A 21,158-nucleotide genomic window follows, 5' to 3' on the forward strand; every position below is an offset into this window, starting at 1 on the left:
AGTACTGCCACATTCCGACGTCCTGGAAGCTTACCACTGAGAATGACTCAATTCATTTCTAGTGAGGAGACAATCGGGCAGATGATCAGGGAAGGCTCTCCTTGTATGCAGTGGGCTAGTTCAGTGTCCTGCTGAGCCCTGAGCCCCAGATATCTCAGCAAAGATCAAGGGCTCCTTCAGGTCGCAGTTAACTAACTTCTCGGTGACTGGCGAGTCTGGTTCAGGGACATCCTTTTGGGGACAGCATCTCTGTAGTTTCTGCTTCCCAGCTGTGATAGATGCAAGGGTTTGAGTAAGATCCCTACAAGGTGCCGGTGAACCCTGTAATCAGCACAGCCTGCTGAGCCACGGGCTCCTTCCTCCCCAAATGGCAAGCAGTCATTGGTTCCTTGGAAACCAAGGCTGGATTGCTCTTACCTGCTACCATCTTCTGACCCAGGAAGGTGCTAGATCCGGAGCCTGTTCAAATGCCTTGATGAAACCCTGGAAGCCACTGTGTTGCCCTCAGGGACAAGGTATTCCAATGCCAGGCTGTCTTTGGGAGCATACTAGACCATCATCAATGAGGGTCATTGAAAAGCTCAGGAAACCACCCTTGAGCTATAGGGACCACATTGTCCTCCAGCTCTGGAAACCATATCCAAGCCTCTAGTCACATCCAATCTTCAAAGTCACACCAGTGTCCAGAGATCGTAACAGGTACCAGATGCGAGGGCAGGAATCATGGAATCGAGAGGGACATGGGAGAAAGGTTGTGAGTCTGACAGTGCCATCCTACTGCAGGATCATGGGGCAGACTCACAGATGACATATCTCATGGTCAGGGTCAGCCCACTCGCAGGCAGCCCCTGTAGGGGTTATGGGGATTAGCTGACACTGTGCTCTTATGCCAAGGATATCTAGTGGCATTGCTGCCCTGGTGGGAGAGCCTTAACTGTCTGCTGTTGTAGGCAGAGGCTGCTCATTTGTTTCCCAGCTGCCCAGACCCAAATAATCACACAGAAACTATATTAATTGCAACACTTCTTGGCCTATTAGCTCAGGCTTCTTATTAACTAACTCTTACATCTTAAATTAACCCATTCCTACTATTGTGTATTTTACCATGAGGTGGTAAGGTTCTGGGGCATCTGTCTCCTTTGGCAGCTACATGGCTTCTCCCTGACTCCACCTTCTTTTCTCCTCTATCTCTGCTTGGAATTCCCACCTTGCTCTATTCTGCACTGCCATAGGCCCAAAGCAGCTTCTTTATTAACCAGTGGTAATAAAACATTCAGAGCATACAGAGGGAAATCCCACATCACTCTGTGAGTGAACTGCCTATCAGTCCTGTGGAGTTTTCTTGGCCAAAAATGTTGAACCTAAGGTGACCGTGAGGAAGTATTCCCTTCAGATGGCTATGTAGACCTCAGATCTCAGGATCAGGATCAGAGTGAAAAACAAAGTTAGAGGCCTGAGAAGAGCTGTGAGGTGCCCCAGGTCCAGGTGGATGTCCTGCACTGCTCTCCGAGGGTTTAAGCTTGGGCTGGGATCGCAGCTTTACAAGTAGGTGATCCTAGGACAGTTGAAGTGTGGAGTTCTGAGATGCCTCACCTCTGAGCCTGTGTGCCAGAAGTATCCAAATGAGGGTGGTACGGTAGTTTTGCTGGGATAGTAGGTCACAGTAATCAATAAAAAGCTCTCAAGCATAATTTCAAGCCAAAGAGACTCTTGGTGTGCCACTTGGTGATAAAACCCTGCAGCAAAGCAGTGGAAATACCCAGCCAGGAAGCAAGCAGGGAAGTGTCTGCATAGGGAGGCTGTGAAACAGCCACGGAGACGCCAAATCTCTAGGCTGGCCATTGTCTATGGTTGCGTTTAGATTAAAAGTTTACCTTAAAAAGTCGGAATTTATAGCATGCCAGATTCTATACACTCTGCATATTTAAACTTGGGTTTGAAATATAGGTGTCAACTTGAAATAGTCTGAGGACACAAAACTTTTTAAAACTTGCATTGTGCTGGGCATGGCGGTACCCAACACTGGAGGCAAAGGCAGGTGGATCTCTATGAGTTCTAGGCTAACCAGGGCTACATAGTGAGACCCTGCCTTAAAATAATAAATACTTGTTTTGAAGGCACCTGGGCCAACAACGCTCTGGTCACTGAGTCCAGACCCTTCCCCACACATACCTGCTCTGATGGACCAGAATCTTCGCAGCCAAGAACAGAGCAGACAGGAGCTGGTGTGAAGGTTGAGTGGCATTCTTGTATACAGCACTGAAGTCAAAAAAGCAGTAAGGAAACAGTCCTGGGAATGACGTGTGGCCAGCATTGAGAAAGCAGGTCCTGTGTCTGTCTTTGGGAGTGTTTAGGGAGTAGAGAGTGACAATTGAGGTCAGTGGTCTGCAGCAAGCACATGCGGCCTGTGGGATACTGTGGTAGATAGTCCTGTGTGGGTAACCCAGCAGGTAGGCAGATGTCAGGTTAAGACATAGAGTAGTGGTCTCTGGACCTGAACTGATCTCCAAGCTAGCATTTGGCTATGTCCATCTGCCCCTGCCAGGTCTGATTAGACCAGGGACCTTGACCATGAAACCCCAGAGATCCGAAGTGAATGTGGTAGGTGGCAGTGCACTACAGGGATGGGTATGGAGGGGTGTGGGCTCACTTGGGATCCTGCACAAGCTCTCTGCTTCTAGACTCTAGACTCCTACAGTAGAGCAGGAAGCCACCACTGTGCAGCACAGGGATGGTTGCTAGAGCAGGTTGCTCCAAGAAAACCATCCTTACAGCCTGGAGCACAAACAAGTGTGGCTCCTTCACCCTGGTCCCCTGCAGCTCGACACCTCGGGTTCATCAGGTAAAGGACAGCTGAGGACTTAGAAGTGGACGCTGGAATTGCTGTTGCATGCTGGCAGGGTCAGGCTCAGCAGTGTGACGCCAAGCCATCTGGGCCCAAATTCTGCCATTCTACACCTTGGAAAAGAATAAAAGTCAAGCTGTCAGAGTAGAGATGGGCACAACCAGGGTCTGGGTGGGACCAGCCTAAATGACTCATTCTGTGTATTGGTGGTGGCTGCCTGGCCATTGAAACTTGCCACCCAAAATTGAGTGTGTTGTGACTGTGTGTAAGACCTCGCTGAAGTTCATTATGAAAAATCATGGTCTGTTTCTGGGGCCCTGACTGTGGGGTTGGAGGTGTGACACAGGCCTGCGCATCTCCTTGGAAAGCCACAAAACCAATGGGCGAGACATGACATGAGCATGGGATGGTGAGGGCTGTCCCTTTCCTGGGACTGCTGGCTCAGAGCTGTCACAACGAGGCTAGTGCCAGGGGATGACTGTGGAGACTCTGACCCCTTGTATCTTGAGGGCTGTGCAGATCCATCCTGTACTGTGTGGAGGGAGCTGTCGTGTTGCACATGGCCCGAGGCCCTGCCTGTGAGGAAACTGCTCTTGGGATGTGAGCTTAGATTTAAGACTCAAAGTCCACAATAAAATCTCTTCCTGCTGCTCTGCGAGTGACCCTGAACAGACCATTCAGTATTCCTGCTGCTGGTCACTCACCTCTTCCACACAGTCCTAAGAACATCCGCTCCGGGGTTTCATGACCATTGACAAGTTGTGATGAGAAGTGTTTGTACCGGGCCCTGGAGCACAGCGTGTCTGAGAGTTGTTCTTGTTATCCCTGTTCTGGTTTTGCCCTTTCAGGCAATGCATTCATCTTCTACTTCTGGTTTAACTAATTTCTCCAGAACCAGGTGACTTAGCCAAGTGGTTTGGGATGTTCTTACAGTCACAGTTAAGCTGCCACAGGCTTTGGTCACCTGGAAATCTGGCCGGAGCTGAGGCTCCCGACACAGCACGAGGTCCAGTTTCTATCACAAGAGCGAGACCTGCTGTGTACATGTCCTTAGGGCCTGGTGGCTGGCCATCCTGCTAACAGTCCAGCCTCAGAGAGCCATCGTGCGCGTGTGTGTGGTGGTAGAGTATGATGTGTGAGATGCACATAGACAATGTAGTTCCTCAGCTCTCCAGAGGGGCCTCTCCCTGAGCCAGGCACAGGGCAGCTCCTCCCCAGGGCCCTGAATGAGGACTGTGCTTCCCAGGCCACAGCCTATGCCGAGTCCCTGCATCCAATGACCGTTGATTGCGCCCTGTGCTTGCAGGACGGCTGTTCTCAGTGAAGGACCGTGCGCCCGCCCCTGAGCAGCGACCATGGGCCTGCTTGCCTACCTGAAGACCCAGTTCGTGGTGCACCTGCTCATTGGTTTCGTCTTTGTAGTGAGTGGGTTGGTTATCAACTTCACCCAGCTGTGCACACTGGCCCTCTGGCCCATCAGCAAGCAGCTATACCGCCGCATCAACTGCCGCCTGGCCTACTCGCTCTGGAGCCGTAAGTGTCTCCGCCCACAGGCATTGTGCAAAGGTTCTTCTCCAGTGGGAAAGGGAAGTGTCTCCTCCCAGGGTTCTCAAGGGGCTGTAAGGACAGGGCCACACCTGACTCTCCATCCCAGAATAGAGCTAGGTGAAGTTCAATCCTCCCTGAGGTCACACCCTCCCAGGAGCCCTGTGAACAGCTGTCCAGAGTAGCCTTACTAGTCTCAACCACACGATATTTCCATAGCAGGCCATGTGACTTCCCAAGTGCATGGTATTTCCATAGTGGGCTGTGTCACTAGACTTTCACAGGGTACGTCACAACCCTCTGTGTGCTTGCAAACCAGCAAAAACAAGGAGAGTAGTTTCAGTGAGCTGAGAGCCAGCCTCCACTCCAGCACAGTGTCGCATGGCCCTCTGCCTGCTCACATCACAGTGCACGGGAAAAAGCAAGAGTGCCCTTAGTCACGAGTGTGTGCATGTTGCCACACACTGTCTGTCAGATGCACTAGTGCATGAGAGCGCATTTCTGTGAGAAACCTGGAGAGACAGCCACTTACTCACAGCCTGTGCACTGGGAGCGGCACTGACCTGGGTGTGACTACCTGCAGTTTACAGGAAGCCAGGTTGACTCAGTTGCTCTGCAGAGTAAGAATACAGCTTTGAGAGTTCTGTAGATGTGCACTCCCCACGGCATCTTCGTCTTGTCTTGTCATATGGACCCAAAGCTCACCAGGTTGTCTTGTTGAGGCTAGTACTGACCATATCTCTCCACAGGGGGTCCACGCGGACACTGAGAAAATGAGTGGTCTTTCTGTACCAGAGAACCTTCTTCCAATTGCATTTCTTTTCTTTTTTTTTAAAAAAAGTCGATCACCACCATATTCTTTTTTAAAAGATTTATTTATTTATTATGTGCACAGTGTTCGGCCTCCATGTATGCCTGAAAGCCAGAAGAGGGCACCAGATCTCATTACAGATGGCTGTGAGCCACCATGTGGTTGCTGGGAATTGAACTCAGGACCTCCGGAAGAGCAGTCCATGCTCTTAACCACTGAGCCATCTCTCCAGCCCTCCAACTGCATTTCTAAGTTTAAAAAAATCAGATACACAAATAAGTATTCAGTATGCTGCTGTTTATGCCTGGCTGTCACAGCAGAGGGCATGTGCCATCTCACAGGGAAGTGTGTCTTCAGGCTCTGCACCTTTATGCCCTCCCCATCAGTGACAACATTCTGCCCGAGTCCCCTCCTCAGTTTGACTCAAAAGGGGACAGCTGTTTCACAAAGGGTGAACTAGGAATCCCACATCCACACATAATGCTGTTGTGCTTGTGTGACCGGGTGACAAGGCCACACAAATGTTTACAGAGAAACACTAAGTCATAGCCTCCCGCATCTAGTAGCACTCTGAAGCCAGAACAGCACGTGTCCCGCTGAGACTCCCCGACTGCAGCCCCTGGGAAGGGCAGAGAAGCCAGTTCTCAGGGCCCTGACCTGGTGACTGAAGAGCACGTCCTTGGGGACTCTCTGGGTGCTGGTGCTCAGAGCTTCAATCTGTGTTGTGACTGGGTGGTACCCTGTGCTGGGCTGCAGGGTGATGACTGTCACCACTCTCTAGTGGCAGAGCCACCACTGTGTGTCTTGTGTGGACACGCGTGGCTCTCAGGCACACGCATGGGATGCCCATCTGGCCATGTGCTGATGTGTTTGGAAAACATTAAGGACCCTACCTCTGCCGTGTTCTAAAGCACCTAGGCCATTTGGCATCCCTCTGGATGAGAGTTCCCATGCCCCCGAGGCCTCACCCGGCTTGTGGATTCCATGTTTGAGGCAGGCAGTGTTCGCTGGCTCCATCCCCAACAGACAGTTCTTTGCAGAGGATTTTGGGATTCTCTCAGAGCAGTGGCCAGAGTCAGAAGTATGGATCTTCCTGTGACCATCCTTCGGGTGGCAGTTTTATCCTGGTCCATGCTCCTCAGATGCCTGGTCTCCATGGTGTGATTCCCACTGGAGACCATGGGGTGCACTTGGGACGCCTGCCTGCCATCTTGTACTTCCCACCAGAACTCATTTATGTCCAGATTCTTTCCTGAACAAACACATGCAAAGTTCTTAACATGGAACTGTCTGGCCCTGACCTTCTTATGAAAGTGAACATGTGTTTCCCTTAAATCTTCCAGAGGGGACAGGCGATACTACGATCCTGGTCCATCCTGAATCTGCCACTGGCCTATGAGTTGCAGGCAGAGGAGGCTCAGTTCTGTGTTGTGGTGGAGATGCTGGGTCAGCTACTGAGTACACTCCACACTCCTGGCCACGCACCGTTCCGTGCCTTTGGGGGGTCCTACAGCCTCCTGGGCAGCAGTAGATCTCATCTGAGCTTTTCCTTAGGCCTGGGGTGAGCAAAACTGTGTATGAACCACAGCTTACACCAGAGAAAGTTGTAGGCAAAAGAGTCAACATGTCCACCTTATCATCACTTTCCAACTGCTAATTCCACAGCCCTGCAGGTGTTCTCCTTGCCTGTCAGTGAGGACACAGCCCCCCTCCTTCCGCATGAGCAAACTAGTGCCACGGTGGCTGCGCACTGAGGCAGTGGGGTCCGTTTAGGTCTGCCAGGCCCTGCTTCCTCTGTGTGCCACCGCCCAGCTCCCGTTAGACTACACAGCTGTGATTTGGGGAAGCTTAGAAGCAGGAGCCCTGGGAGCTCAGCTCTAGGAGGAAGCTCCCCTGCAGATGAAAATGGAAGTGGCCCTCAGACTGCACTCCCAGAGCCTGCGGAGACCTAAGAGGGGGGCGCTGGGCAGGCATCTCGCAGTGCTGACCCCGCCCTCCCGCAGAGCTGGTCATGCTCCTGGAGTGGTGGTCCTGCACGGAGTGCACTCTCTTCACCGACCAGGCCACCGTGGACCGCTTTGGGAAGGAGCACGCAGTTGTCATCCTTAACCACAACTTCGAGATCGACTTCCTCTGTGGGTGGACCATGTGCGAGCGGTTTGGTGTGCTGGGGGTGAGCAATGGGGTCAGGGAGGGGCTGGGGGTGAGCAATGGTGTCAGGGAAGGGCTGGGGGTGAGCGATGGGGTCTGGGGGTGACTCCCAGGGGGTTCGGGGAGGGTCTGGATGAGTAATGGTGAAATAGGGCCCTAGGAGGAAACCTCTGGGATCTGAAGCTCCCAGGACTGTAGAGGCTTGTCCCTTGGAGGTTTCTTGACTTGCCCCCTTAATAGTGAGATGGGGTGTGTGTCTTCCCCGTGTGGCACCCTCTTCAGTTTCCTGCCTATTCTTGGGACTAGCTGTGACTTCATTTCTTGTCAGCACCTTTCACCTTCCAGAGGATTCCACTCAAGACCAAATGAATAATTGCAGTTAGCTGAGTGGCCTCCGATGAATTTAAACGACATGAAGAGGGCCAGGGATTTCAGTGCAGCCAAAGCCCCTAACTCATGGCAGGAAAATGGAGGTCAAAAAAGGGACCTGGAACTGAGGTGTTATCCTCCATATCCTGGTGCACCTGCCCTCCTCCAAAAATTTGACTCTTGAACAGTTTCTGAGGTCCCCTCCCCGAGTGTGCTTGAGGTGTGCTGATCCATAAGCCAGGGTCCTGTTTATGGCAAATGCTTTGAACCAGGAAAAGCAAAGCCTGAGCCCCTGGGGTGGCTGTCAGGGCTTCCGGCCAGGCCCTCCCCACTTCTGACAGATGCCACTGGCCTCCCTGCTCCCTGCAGAGCTCCAAGGTGCTGGCTAAGAGGGAGCTGCTGTGCGTGCCTCTCATCGGCTGGACGTGGTACTTTCTGGAGATCGTATTCTGCAAAAGGAAGTGGGAGGAAGACCGGGACATTGTCAAAGAGGGGCTGAAGCGCTTGGCGGACTACCCAGAATGCATGTGGGTGAGTGTGCTGCATGTACCATGAGATGGCGGTGGCCAAGGGGGACAACTCAATCCTCCTGTGTGTATGCCATGGCCCAAGTCATACATTGTAGGATCTCTGGCTGGGGAAATGGCTCATTTGGTAAAGTGTTTGCCACACAAGAATAAGAAACTGAGTCTGAGCCCCAGCACCCAAACAGAAAAGCCAGGCTGTGGTGCGCATGCGAATAATCCTAGCGCTGGGGAGGTGGAGACAAGCGACCCCCTGAGACTCACTGGCCAGCCAGTCTAACACACACATCTGTGCATACATGTGCCCACAAGACCATCTCACCTGACCTTTCAGACTTGGCGCCTTTCCTGGGACATAGTTTTCATCTGTTCCCTCTGCTACAAGCCTAACTTTGGCACACACCCTCCTAGGGTGCAGGGAGATGGGAGAGCCATAACAAATCTCATCTTTCTTGTCTACTCTTGGAAACCTGGCCTCTTAGTTCACATTTCTCAGGGACAACAGATGCTCTGTCTTCTGATAAAGGCTGCTGCTCAGGGACACCTTCAGGTTTCTCTTCTGGATAGTTCTTTCAGGAAAACCGTTCTGTATGCATTCATTTCTGTGATGGGAGTGCAGATTGCAGCCCTAGAATAAAATGCCACTTCAATGACACCACATGCTTGTCGCTGGATGATTCTGTGCTTCAGTTCTCTGTGCACCCAGCAGCCTGTGCTATGCTGCTGTAGCATGTGAGACCCAGAATGTTAGGGGCCTTGCCTGGCAGGGCTCTGGTTCCTTCCCTGCTGGCCTGGAATAACCCTCTTGCCTCTCCCTACCCTACGTTCATTCTGTACCTAGTTTCTCCTCTACTGCGAAGGAACACGCTTCACAGAGACCAAGCACCGCATCAGCATGGAGGTGGCTACCTCCAAGGGGCTGCCGCCACTCAAGTACCATCTACTGCCCCGGACCAAGGGTTTTACCACTGCGGTCCAGTGCCTCCGGGGGACAGGTAGGAGACCGGGACCCATGGTGAGAAACTGGAGTCTGCCACTACCTTTTAGGCTACTGTTATGCAGCAAGAAGTTAAATGGAGCCGGGGATATTGCTTAGTTGGTAGAAGACTTACCTAGAATACATGAGGTCCTATGTCCTTGAACCCCATAAACCCAGATATTGTGGCACAGGCCTGTACTCAGGAGATGAAATCAGGGTTGGAAGATCACTTTTGACTGTATAAATTCGAGGTCATCCTCAGCAACATAGTTTGAGGCCAGCCTGGGCTACGTAAGCCTGTGTTTTAAAAAGAGAAGAAAAGAAAAGCTTTAAAAAGTATACAAACTATAAAGTGTAAGATCCACTCAAAGCCTGGGGGAGGAGGAGGAAGTAGGATTGACGTGTTTTCAGATCTCGCAGCTCTTTGCGGATGATAAAATACTGCTTAGCCGAAAACTGTCAGAGTAACACAGTAAATACTGCAAGCCATGGAAAGAAGAAGTCAGATCAGAGATGTCTGCTTCACCTGGGAGGAGTTAGGGAAGCCACAGAAAGGGCTGAAGAGCACTGAGCACGCAGGAACCATCAGCAGCCAGCCGGGAGTGAAGATCGTCGCCCCTCCATCCCCGCTCTGCATGTCGAGGGGCAGACCCAGTGTAAAAGTGACTTTTCTGCTTGGTGGTGATGTCACTACTGTAGAGTGTCTCCCGTCATCCATCTCTCACTGGTCCTGCCTCCTCCCCACAGCTGGAGCCATCTACGATGTGACCCTGAACTTCAGGAGTAGTAAGAACCCGTCCCTGCTGGGAATCCTCTATGGGAAGAAATATGAGGCGGACATGTGTGTGAGGTGAGCGCCCTGACGAGGCTGACCCTCCGCAGTACTCCTGAGGATGTGGGACATAGAAGGCAACACCAGAGCCCCTAGTGTCCCCAGCTGTGTTCCCCTGATCAGTGTGAGGGTCGTTTCTTGTCTCTCTGTCTCAGTGGACACAGTGTATGTCTTTCTGAGGAAAGCTCTGTCCCACATCCCGCCACTGTCAGTTGCTCTCCCAGTCACACAGTCTAGTGAACTAATGTTAACCTCTGGTCTCTCACTTTCAGCCAGTGACATGGGACCTCCTGCACAGCCCCCGGTAGAGTGGGACTGTCACCAGGTGGCTCTGATCTGGCTTGATAACTTCTAGATAGTGGCTTGGGCATCTCCAGGGAGTTCTGATTGGAGAAGGCCCTGCCTGCTCTTCAGAGCCCAGGTGATGGCGCCTTCAGGAACTGCTTGGTCATCTTCTTAGACGCATACACTGTCAGGACCCATTGTAACTGCCTGCTCTGAGACCTCACACACGGCAGCCTGCCTTAGACAGGGTGGGTGCAGTCATGTCTCAGTGTTGACTGGGGCCATGGCCAAGGTGATGTTCTTCTCTGTGTCTCCTGAGGAAATAATCCACCCAAAATCGCTTCAGTTTGACACCTGCGCTTGGTTTTTCTAAGCAGACTTGAGCTCATGTTGGTTACAAATTACACTGTGTGGGAGCTTCCAGAAATAAGGCTGTGAAGGTAAGCAAAGAGCTTGTTGCTTTTTTCTCCTGGTCTTTAAACTGAGGTTCAGGACCCTGTATCCTGTCCTGGGAACTTGCCCTGGATTGGAGTCAGCAAGTGAGCCTAATTCTCTCCTTCATGTTGTTCATCTTCCAGCAAGGGTCCAGCCCACTATTGACCCCAAGGGACTGTGGTGATTAACCCTGGGCCTTAGGTGGCTTCCAATGCCAGGTGTGTTAGTTAGCTTCCTATCACTGTAACAAACACCTGAGACAATCAACTTAGAAGAAACTTAGTTTCATTCTGTGGTTGAGTCTGTTGCTTTGGTCCAGTGTGGGGTCAGCACATAATGGCAGAAGCACAACACACTACTGATTATAGCAATCGCCTCATCGACCAGTTGGTAAAAGAGGAAGGACCAAGGTGCTGACCCCTCCAGGGATGGCCATCACCCAGGGCCTCCCACTGGGCCCCACTTTTTTTTAAAGTAGGGCCTCCTTGGAGACCAAGCTGCTAATTCATAGTCTTCAAGAGACAGCAGAGACCAAAACCATAGTGCTAGGGTAGATGACAATGATTGAGAATCTGGTCATGTCCAGAAGTGAGCCCCTCAGAGGTCAGTCACACTTCTGTCCCTGGCTTAACTGCTCCAGGTCCCACTCATCCAGCCCCTCTTGCTGCCCAGCCAACCATCTAGCTGAAGTGCCCCCACAGGGACACCAAGCTATGACTAGGAGGCCTCCTCCATCTCTGATACTTCCTCTGTGATATTTCTGTAGCTGTGTCCCGCTATATTTCAGTGAGCATCTCAAGAGCTCGCAGAGGCCTTGGCTGGTCTGCCCTTGACCATGGACTTTGCACAGATATGCCTTTCCCATCATCCAGAATGCCCCTGCAGTCACATCTAAGGGCCTTCCCTCAGCCTCCCTTGAGGGTGATAGCACTCTAGAAGCTGTGACAGGGCAAGCCTGCATGTGTGTACCCTCAAGGGTCCTCTGTTCTCTGTGCTGGCATGCCCGTGTTAGCCTTGGGATGTGGAGTACTTCCATGGAAATTCAGGGTAACTAGAGCTCAAGCTGTAGCTGCCAAGAGAGGGAAGCCAGCGGGACCTCATCTACATGCGTCTTGTCAGCGTTTGCTTTTATTTTTACTTCTTTTATAATGTTTATGGTAGTGTGAATGTGTATGTGGCGTCTCACACACACACACACACACACACACACACACACACACACACACCAGGGAGAGACATGAAGGAGGTCTAAGCCTTATAGCCTTCTTGCTGTAGGAGGTGCCCCCCCTCCAGCTACACCCACTGACTGTGACAGTTCCTCCCCCACACGTGGATGGAGCCCTTGGAAGGCAGAGGCTTAAATTTTGTCTGCTCAAATGCTCTTGCCTCTCCCCCTGATGTGGCTCTGAGCCTGCAGTGGTCCTCTGCTGGGTGTGTGTGCTGAGGTGGAAAGGTCCCTAACAGCCTACACAGCCGCAGCCTCTGAGGGCCTTACTTTAAATGCACAGATCTGTCTCAGGCTGTGGGCATTTCATGTGGCTTTTCTCTGTGGAAGAAAGAACCGCGGGCCACTGTGAGGGCCACCCAAGCCAGAGCCATGCTCATCACAGCCCTTCCCCCTTACTCATAGTTCCCTTTACATCCAGCAAATGAAGTCTTAAAACATTAAACAGATGAAACTGTGGCCTCTCTCGACCCCCTGGATGCAAAGCACCTGTCTCGTGTAGCCACCGTGTGTCTATACCCCCCATTCTTCCAGCAGTCTTCTTGGTGACCGCACAGACTCACAGTGTTTAAGTGTCCCTATGTGACTTCATAATGACTTAGCGTACAAGAGTAGTGAAACAAAGGGAACTCTAGGGTGTGAAGCATGTGGCACACCAGAAAACACAGCATGCAGAGGGTGCAGAATGCCTAGGAGTTCCCATGTCACCTGGGGACATGGGATGTGTCTCCATGAGGAGGGCGCTGATCACTCTAGTCTGTGTGCTCTCTGCCACCTCCTGGGCATTGTGAAGTACTGCAGTTCCCTGTGGAAAGCAGGACCTCCCTGTGAGGCTGGCCTGGTGCACCTGATTCCCCTGCTCCACGTCCCAAGTTCTGGCATTACAAGAATATGCCAATGGGTCTAGTTTCCTTCCTTCCTTCCTTCTTTTCTTCCTTTCTTTCCTTCCTTCCTTCCTTCTTTCCTTCCTTCCTTTTCTCCTTCCTTCTTTCCTTCCTTCTTTCCTTCCTTCCTTCTTTTCTTCCTTTCTTTCCTTCCTCCTTCCTTCTTTCTTTTTTCCTCTTCCTTCCTTCCAATAATAGTTATGTTTTGAGATGGGGTCTCACTATGTAGGCTTGGCTGGCCTAGAACCTGACATGTAGACCAGGCTGGCCAGGAACCTGTCTCTGCTTCCCAAGTGCTAGGATTAAAGGTATGGGCCACCACACCCAGCTCTGGATCTTGCCTTTTGTTTTTGGAGACAGAGTTTCTCTGTGTAGCCCTGGCTACCCTGGAACTCACTGTGCAGACCAGGCTCCTGAGTGCTGGAATTAAAACCATGAGCCCAGCTCGGGCCTAACTTTTTAAAGAAGCTTATGACGCAAACACTTATTCTTAGGTGACAGAGTCCTAGCTGACTGTCCCCACAAGTGGCTCAGCATCACTCTCTCAGCCTGTGATTTCAAGTCAAGCACAGTAGTTGAGATGCTCCTCTGGGAGCAATGATGCTCATTGCCATCAGATGCTTCTAGAAGGCGAGGATATGTGCTTTCCATATGTGGCAGAATTTCATCTCCCAGACGTGCCCTGTGAGCTGTGGGGGCATGGGCACAGCATGTCTATCTCTTCCGGGTCTCCAGTGGAAAAGTGATGGAAAGGTCTCCATACACTTCTCTGTGTAGTTCACACTCTCTCTTTATTCACAGTCTGATTGGATTCCACAGCAGGGGCTGAGCCACGTGACTGGGAAAGGCTTCACCTGTAGTTGCTAGGCAGCCACCTGTTTGTTTACCAACAGACTCCCAGAATAGGGGCTAAGACAGTTCAGGGTCCACATGGAAACATTTATTGTAAGCTGAGATTAAAATTTCCCAATGTTGAATACTTTTCTTTCCTGGGATATGTAGTTTTGTCTTGAAGCAGTGATCCACGTGTCTAACAAAACGTTATTTGATGGGGAATCTTTGTCAGCCAATTATCTTTAAGAGGTGGGACCAAGTTAGGGCCTGACTTTCTGGGTACCTGGAGAAAATGCGGCCCTGGTGTGCTCTCTGTCTCTGTGGTTCCTGCTCTACACAGCTGAGCTCAGACTTCTCATTCCTGTTTCGTGAGTTTGCCCCTTATAATAAAGAAAAATATAATTGTTCTATTTTTTAGCTAGCCTGATTATTTCTCGAGCCGAGATAATTCAACAATTATTGGCACAGAAACTGCCCTCATCTCAAAGGGAATAAGAGACGGTTTGCTTTAGAGTCAGGTATGAGTGACCATGGCCCCAAACCACACATTGAAGTCTCCTCCAAATGCTGTTTCCCACTGTGGAAGTAGTTATGTGATATTATTATTAGTTACAGACCAGAGAAAGTTAGGAAGTATTTATCACATGCATGATAGGAGCCACAGGTAGAGCAAGGGACTACTACAGGTCTCGGAGGCTAGCTCATGGCATCTTAGCCTTTGGGTTTGTAGGAGCTGGTCATCTGCTTAGAATATATTGTTAGCTTTTGATAGTCTCCAGGATGCTAGATCAGACACAGGGTAGGTAGTGGATGGCTTTGTAAGAGACTGAAAATAATTGAAGATAATTTGGCTGTAGTCTGCAACATTGAACTCTCCATAGTCTTGAAGTTTGTTTAATTGGCCTTATAGAGTCTTTAACCCAGGAGCAGTGTTTGTCCCTGTCTATCTCTCCCTGGATGACTTCTGCTTGTCTCTCTCCCTCCCTCCTCCTCTGTTCCTTCCTCTCTCTCCCCTCCCTCGCTCCTTTCTGGGCACTTCAACTCACCTTGTGTTGGTCACTTATGCATAAACAACCTGAGGGATGTGTTTTAGTTCCTAGTGTCAGAGTTCAGACCATGGTCATCTGGCTCCATTATTGTGGGGGTTAAGGAGAGATTCAGATATCAGGGGTGGGGAGCATTTGTGCAGAACCAAGCTGCTTACCTCGTGGTGGTCAGGAAGCAGAGAGAATGACAGGAGGGGGCCAGTATATACCTTTTAGAGGCACACCCCGGCCAGGGGCCTTGCACAGTTACAGGGCCTCCCAAAAGTTATTCAAAATTAAATCCATCAATGGATTCAACAAATGGTCAGGTCAGAGACCTCTCTGGAAGCAGTCTCATAGACTTGCCCAGAGTGTGCTTTCTTCATCTCCCAGTCTCCCTCAGCCCAGTGAGGGTGACAGTCAAGGTCAAAGGCCCCAGACCTTGTCTTGATTATCTCCAACAGTGACTGTGTTAGGAGAGACCAAGGCCACTGCAATCACCCTATGGGGAAGTCAAGGCATGCTCTGCCAGGCAGGTAACTCAAAGGGTCCCCGGATATAGAGGCATCTTTTAGCCCTCGTGGGAGCCCAGAAGGTTTCAGTGTGTCGGCTGACCACCAAGACTTATTTTGTTGCCTGCTGGTTTCACTCTCTCCCTCCCAACCACGAGCAGTTTTCCCTTCTCTCACGTTGCTCTTAATCTTCTTGACACGACAGGAGGTTCCCCCTGGAAGACATCCCTGCAGATGAGAACGACGCAGCCCAGTGGCTTCACAAGCTGTACCAGGAGAAGGTAAAGGCTCCTGCTTGCCCATCTTCTACCTCCAAAGCAGGCGGGGTGGTAAGGAGGATAGGCAGGTGCTGCATGCTTCTCTGTTGGGGGCGGGGCTAACTTGTTCATTTCCCAGCCATCCAGATGTCCAAAATAATCACACAGAAATCTGTATTAATTGCAATACTGTTTGGCCAATACCTTAAGCGTATTTCTGGCTAACTTTTATATCTTAAATTAACCTATTTCTATTAATCTGTGTATTGCCATGTGACTGTGGCTTACACAGTGGCTACATGACTTCTCCTGACTCCACCTTCTTTCTCCCGGCATTCAGTTTAGTTTTCCTGCCTAGCTTTATTCTGTTAAGCCATTGGCCACAAGCAGCTTCTTTATTAACCAACGTCAATAAAGAATATTCACAGCGTGCAGAGATGAATCCCACATCAACAAGCACTGGTGGTTCTCACCTGCATTAGATTCTTCTCTTTTTCTTAAAATTTGAGAAGTTAGCCCTCCAATGAAGAGTGACATCTGGCCCGGTGCTTGGTGTGCACAGCTGTGCAGAAGCCTTGCACAGTGTCCCACGTGTGAGACTGTGTTGATGGCCTTTTTAAGAAATTTTATGAGTGTAACAGACATCACCCAGATTTACAATAACATGCCTATGTTGTGGACAGCCCCCAGATTTACAACAGCATATTTATGTCATGGGGCCCATGTGTCCAGTTCACTCCAAAGTGCATGCTTATCCTATGCTCACTTCCTGGGACAATAGGTGTCCATTTCAGCATTGTTGGAAATCAGATGATCAGAAAAGCCTGCGGGAAACAGTCCTTACCAGTGCTTCGAGCAGCTCCCAAGGAAGTAAGGGAGCTCCAGAGACCAAGGAGGAAAGAGAGCGAGACCTGAGGGGAAGGGACCTATGCTGATGATACACACTCTGCTAGTGTTTGCTGGTTTCCCCCAAAGTCCTGATTTGTAGCCCCATGGGATCAGATGGTGAGATGTGACTTTGCACAGGACTATAAGGTGGTAGCATGTGACCCATGTCACTATATAGTGACTGCGTGTGACCCGTTTTACTATATAGTGACTACATGTGACCCATGCTACCACCCTAGAGGCCCCACCTTCTAGGAAGTCAGCCTAGGGAAGGTTGAACTTGTTCCCACCCACCTCCTCCTTCGTGCTGGAGAGCGTTGCCCTGGTGACTGTCTTGGCCCACCCTCAGTTCCAGAAGATGGAGACACTGGAATAGAAAGTGGTATACAGAGAGCTCCCTCAGGTTGCTGAGGGAGACCCGTGCACAACTGGAGGAGGTGACCCCAGAGGCAGACTGTTAAGGGTTTGTACAGGTGGGACCCAGGTGAAGGCCAGCTGCAAGCTACCACAAGACAAAATGTCCATGGCAGCAAAGTCTTGCCAATGCCTGGCAGGACAATCAAAGTCCTCAGAGGGACTTGAGAAGTAGCAGATACAGAATGAATGAGCATGTAACGATGAGAGTGGAGACAAGAAGGCCTGCAGAAGAGTGAACGAAGTAGCAGAAAGGCCTGGGGCAAGTGGAGAACAAAATCAGTCTGCCAGCAGAGCGGTGCTGTGGGCTGTGCCCTGTGTGTACAGCGCTTACTGTGTATCAGGTTCCCACTGCATACCAAACGCTTTTCTCAAGAATATTAACAAAGGGGCTGGAGAGATGGCTCAGAGGTTAAGAGCACTGGCTGTTCTTTCAGAGGACCCAGGTTCAATCTCCAGCCCTCACATGGCAGCTCACAACTGTCTGTAACACCAAGATCTAACACCTTCACACAGACATACATGCAGGCAGACACCAATGCACGTTAAATAAATAATAAAGAAGGAGCCAGGTGTAGAGGAGCACACTTTTGATCCCAGCACTCAAGAGACAGGTTTGAGGTTCAAGGCCAGCATTCAGGAAATCCAAGGTTGGACATGGTGAGGCCATATCTCAAAAAAAATTAATAAAATAGAAAACTCTGGTCAAGACTGATTAAACAAAACAATGGAATTAGTATTAACAAAAATAAAACAAGACAACAACCAACAAATGGAATCAAAATCATATGAGGTTGGTTTTACTGGCTTCATGTGCACCTGTTTGGAAACCTGGATAACGTATGCCCATCTCCTTTACCACCAAAGAAGGTGTAAAAGGTTCTTGGCTCACACAGCTCAGACCATGTGCCACAGACTCATCATCCTGATGGAAGAGTCCTGGGGTTCAGCACATCTGTCTGTCGAGGCATCCTTATCCAGCATAGCACTTCACAGAGCGCTTAGGAAGAGAAGGAGGTGAAGGAAGTCCAGATTGGAAAGGAGGTTAATCCAACCACCCTGTCCTTAGACAGCACAACTTTCCATTTCACAAAAGTCAGAACTGCCAAAATGTTAGAACTGGAAAATTCCCTAAAGTTTCAGGGTACAGAACCAGTGTCCAAAAGGTATTTCCACATACCCAAAATGAACTCGCTGAAAGAGAAATCCAAACAAAATCAAAGAAACTCTAGGAGCTAAACCACCATGGGACCCTGAAGTCCTCCTGTGGGGACTTAACAGGAGAAAACTTAATTTGAGAGCCAAAGGCACCTGCAGTCAGCATTACCTCAGTGCTGTTCATGGTAGAAGTCCTCCCACCCTCTGATGGACGAATAAAGATACTATGATGAAGCTGGATGGTGGTGGCGCATGCCTTTAATCCCAGGGCTCAGAAGGCAGGGGCAAGCAGATCTCCGAGTTCAAGGCCAGCCTGGTCTACAGAGCAAGTTCAGTGACAACCAGGGCTACACAGAGAAACCCTGCCTCAAGAAAGAAAAACCAATAACAACAACAAAACAAAGAGAAATAAAAAGAAAAGAAAATATGATGTGTAAAACACAGAGTAACACTGTTCAGCCACTACATATCAAATTTGCCATTTGGAACAACGTGGATGGAAATGAAGGAATAGTGCAGAAGTAAAGCCAGCCAGGAACGGGAGGACACAGCCCATGCTCCCTTACCAATGGAAGCCAGTCTCACCATAGTAGAGGGTAGAAGACTGGAAGGGTGGGACATCCCAGAGCTGGGTGGTGTTAGGATTACTGGTGTGGCTGATGGCGTGGGACGTCCCAAAGCGGTGTTAGGATTACTGGCGTGGCTGATATCAACTCTGAATTTCAGAATCTTCAGTGGAGAGGACTCTAGTCATTCTCAACACAAATAGATGGCAGATGTGAGGTAGTGCCCAGCCAGCCTCTGCTCCTTACACAGTGTGCGTGTGTGTGTGTGTGTGTGTGTGTGATAGAGACCATGACCCATAAATATGTCAGTTAAGTTTTAGATAGATGGTAGATAGATAAATAGACACACAGAGAGAGGATAGTACACCTCTCAAGAAGAAAATGTAGCTGGTGGCAGTTAATGCCTGCTATTCCAACATCCTAGCCTCTTAGGAGGAGCAGAAGTTAAAGGCCAGTATCAACTATGTGGAGAGTTCCACACCAACCTAGGTTACCAAGGATCCCATGTCAAAGAAGGAAGAAGACAAAGAAAGAAGAGGATGAAGAGGAGGAGGAGGAGGAGGAAAACAATATAGGAATGGAGTGGAGCCATCAAGGTGGCTCAGTGGGTAAAAGTGCTTGCTCTGCAAGATAATGTTCTAAGTTTGGTCCCTGGATGCCATGGTATGAGAGGTGAGTGTGGATTGTAGCCAGGCCCAGCGCCCAAGCAGGTCCATGCTGCTATCCCTTGCCTGGGCTTTGGTAACTGTTAGGGTCTGAACCAGCCAGCCATCTGCCACTTGTGACCACATACAGCTTTGACTGGCCATTTCCTAGTTAACTCCTGGGTCCAGATGACATGTCCTCTGTACTAGTGACTGAAGGTCCTCCACGGAAGTGGTTCCTGCTCCTCCTGTACCAGGGTGTTGTCTGCTTTTTTCTGTGGCTTGTGTCTTGGCCAGTGGCTTTTATTGCTGAGTTTTCTCCTGCATCAGGGTCCCATTTGACAGTCTCAACTTCCTGTTCTCCCCTTCACTCTCAGGACGCCCTGCAAGAGATGTACAAGCAGAAGGGCACATTCCCAGGAGAGCCGATCAAGCCTGCCCGAAGGCCGTGGACCCTCCTGAACTTCCTGTGCTGGGCCACCATCCTACTGTCCCCCCTCTTCAGCTTTGTCCTGGGTGTCTTTGCCAGTGGATCCCCTCTCCTCATCCTGACATTCTTGGGGTTTGTAGGAGCAGGTAAAAAAAGCACAGATATGCCAGCTCCCATGCTGGGGTCACTGGGCCACCACCCAAGGCTGATGGCTTATCATGGTGACCCTGGGAGGCTCCTGCATGTTGGGCTGTGGAAGTTGTGCCCTCCTTTCACTCTAGTGTGGCTTCCTGTTCTAGAGCGGCTGCACACTGAGAGGAAGGGATTAGGGGTAGGGAATGGCAAGACCAGCAAGGGTGCCCTCGTGAGGCTAGCCTCTAACCTTCTCTCTTTTGTCTTTAAAGCTTCCTTCGGAGTCCGAAGACTGATAGGAGTGACCGAGATAGAAAAAGGCTCCAGCTATGGCAACCAAGAGCTTAAGAAAAAGGAATAATTAATGCTGTGATTGAACACCTATAACCTGACGCGGTATCCAATTAACTCAATTAAAAACAGAACACACGAGAACGAGGGAAAGAGACACTTAGAGACTATTTTTCTTATTAACTGGTGACTAATATTAACAAAACTTGAGCCAAGAGCAAAGAACTCAGCTGCCAGGTGAAGATGGTCAGCCAGCACCCAGGGTCCCATCGGCCCTCTGCGGGGACAGAGGCGGGCTTGGGGAAGGTGGTGGGGCTGTGGGGCTCCCCCAGAACTTTGCCTCCAAGAGGCGGCCTTGGCTCCTCTCCCTTCTTAAACTTAGAATGAGGCTTTTGTTTCTTATTTGTTATTTTGGGAACTTAACCTGGCCCCCACCTTGTGCCCTGCACCCCAGAACACTGGCTCTTCATGGGTGCCGATGTCCTCATTGGGGGACAGGTCAGCTGGATCCTTCTCCTACAGAGCTCATTTGTCCTGCCCTGCTTAGCACCTCTGCTTCTAGCCAGGGGGAGGAAGTCTTAGAGATAAGCACACACTGAATGTAGATCTGGCCCCTTTGTCCCTGCTCTGCCCAGGGGCTGAAGACCACCCCTCTATCCTCTGCAGCACCGGTGGCACTGCCTCTCTGGAGGCTGTGTTTTAAGCACCTTATGTCTCTTTTTAAAGTGAACGCCCAAGAACTCTGCAGAACGTGGAATCCCTGAGTTCATACAGCACCTCCATACAGGTCCATGGCCTCCTCGTCCTCTGTAGCCAGCAGGCTGAAGTCCTGCACCTGGGCCCCACACCTCCAAGTTGTGGTGTCTGGGGGCTCCAGCCTGTGGGACTCCCCTGGGACACTCTTCAGGAGGTGGTGTCACCATCAGGCCTCCTTGTTCTCAGTCAGACACCTTTAGTGCTTGTTAGAATTAGAATTTATTTTTACAAATTGGTCTGTGGCTGGCTCGCAGCTTCTCCCTGCCCTCATCCTCTCTTGCCTCTGCCCAGGAAAGTGTCATGGCTGCCATCCACATCCACCGTTGCCCAATACCACTTCAGTGACAGAAGCTGTCCTGACAGACA

General features: G+C 50.4%; 1 protein-coding gene across 7 annotated transcripts in view; it reads left to right on the forward strand.

Annotated features, from left to right (window-relative positions):
* The window catches only part of Agpat3 (1-acylglycerol-3-phosphate O-acyltransferase 3), a 70,018-nt gene extending 49,841 nt beyond the window's left edge, over positions 1 to 20,177 (forward strand). For all 7 annotated transcript variants that reach the window (XM_041634629.1, XM_041634627.1, XM_041634625.1 and 4 more), the window contains 8 exons: positions 4,152 to 4,378; positions 7,205 to 7,374; positions 8,091 to 8,252; positions 9,087 to 9,240; positions 9,972 to 10,074; positions 15,462 to 15,537; positions 19,561 to 19,759; positions 20,018 to 20,177. In XM_041634629.1, coding sequence (XP_041490563.1) covers positions 4,201 to 4,378; positions 7,205 to 7,374; positions 8,091 to 8,252; positions 9,087 to 9,240; positions 9,972 to 10,074; positions 15,462 to 15,537; positions 19,561 to 19,759; positions 20,018 to 20,106 — 1,131 coding nt within the window. In that variant the 5' untranslated portion in view covers positions 4,152 to 4,200 and the 3' untranslated portion in view covers positions 20,107 to 20,177. The remainder of the gene's footprint in view (positions 1 to 4,151; positions 4,379 to 7,204; positions 7,375 to 8,090; positions 8,253 to 9,086; positions 9,241 to 9,971; positions 10,075 to 15,461; positions 15,538 to 19,560; positions 19,760 to 20,017) is intronic.
* The last annotated feature ends 981 nt before the right edge of the window (positions 20,178 to 21,158 follow it).

The sequence above is a fragment of the Microtus oregoni genome, unplaced genomic scaffold, assembly GCF_018167655.1.
Source record: "Microtus oregoni isolate MIOR12 unplaced genomic scaffold, Mior012 000046F_ref0000063, whole genome shotgun sequence".
Taxonomy (NCBI): Eukaryota; Metazoa; Chordata; class Mammalia; order Rodentia; family Cricetidae; genus Microtus; species Microtus oregoni.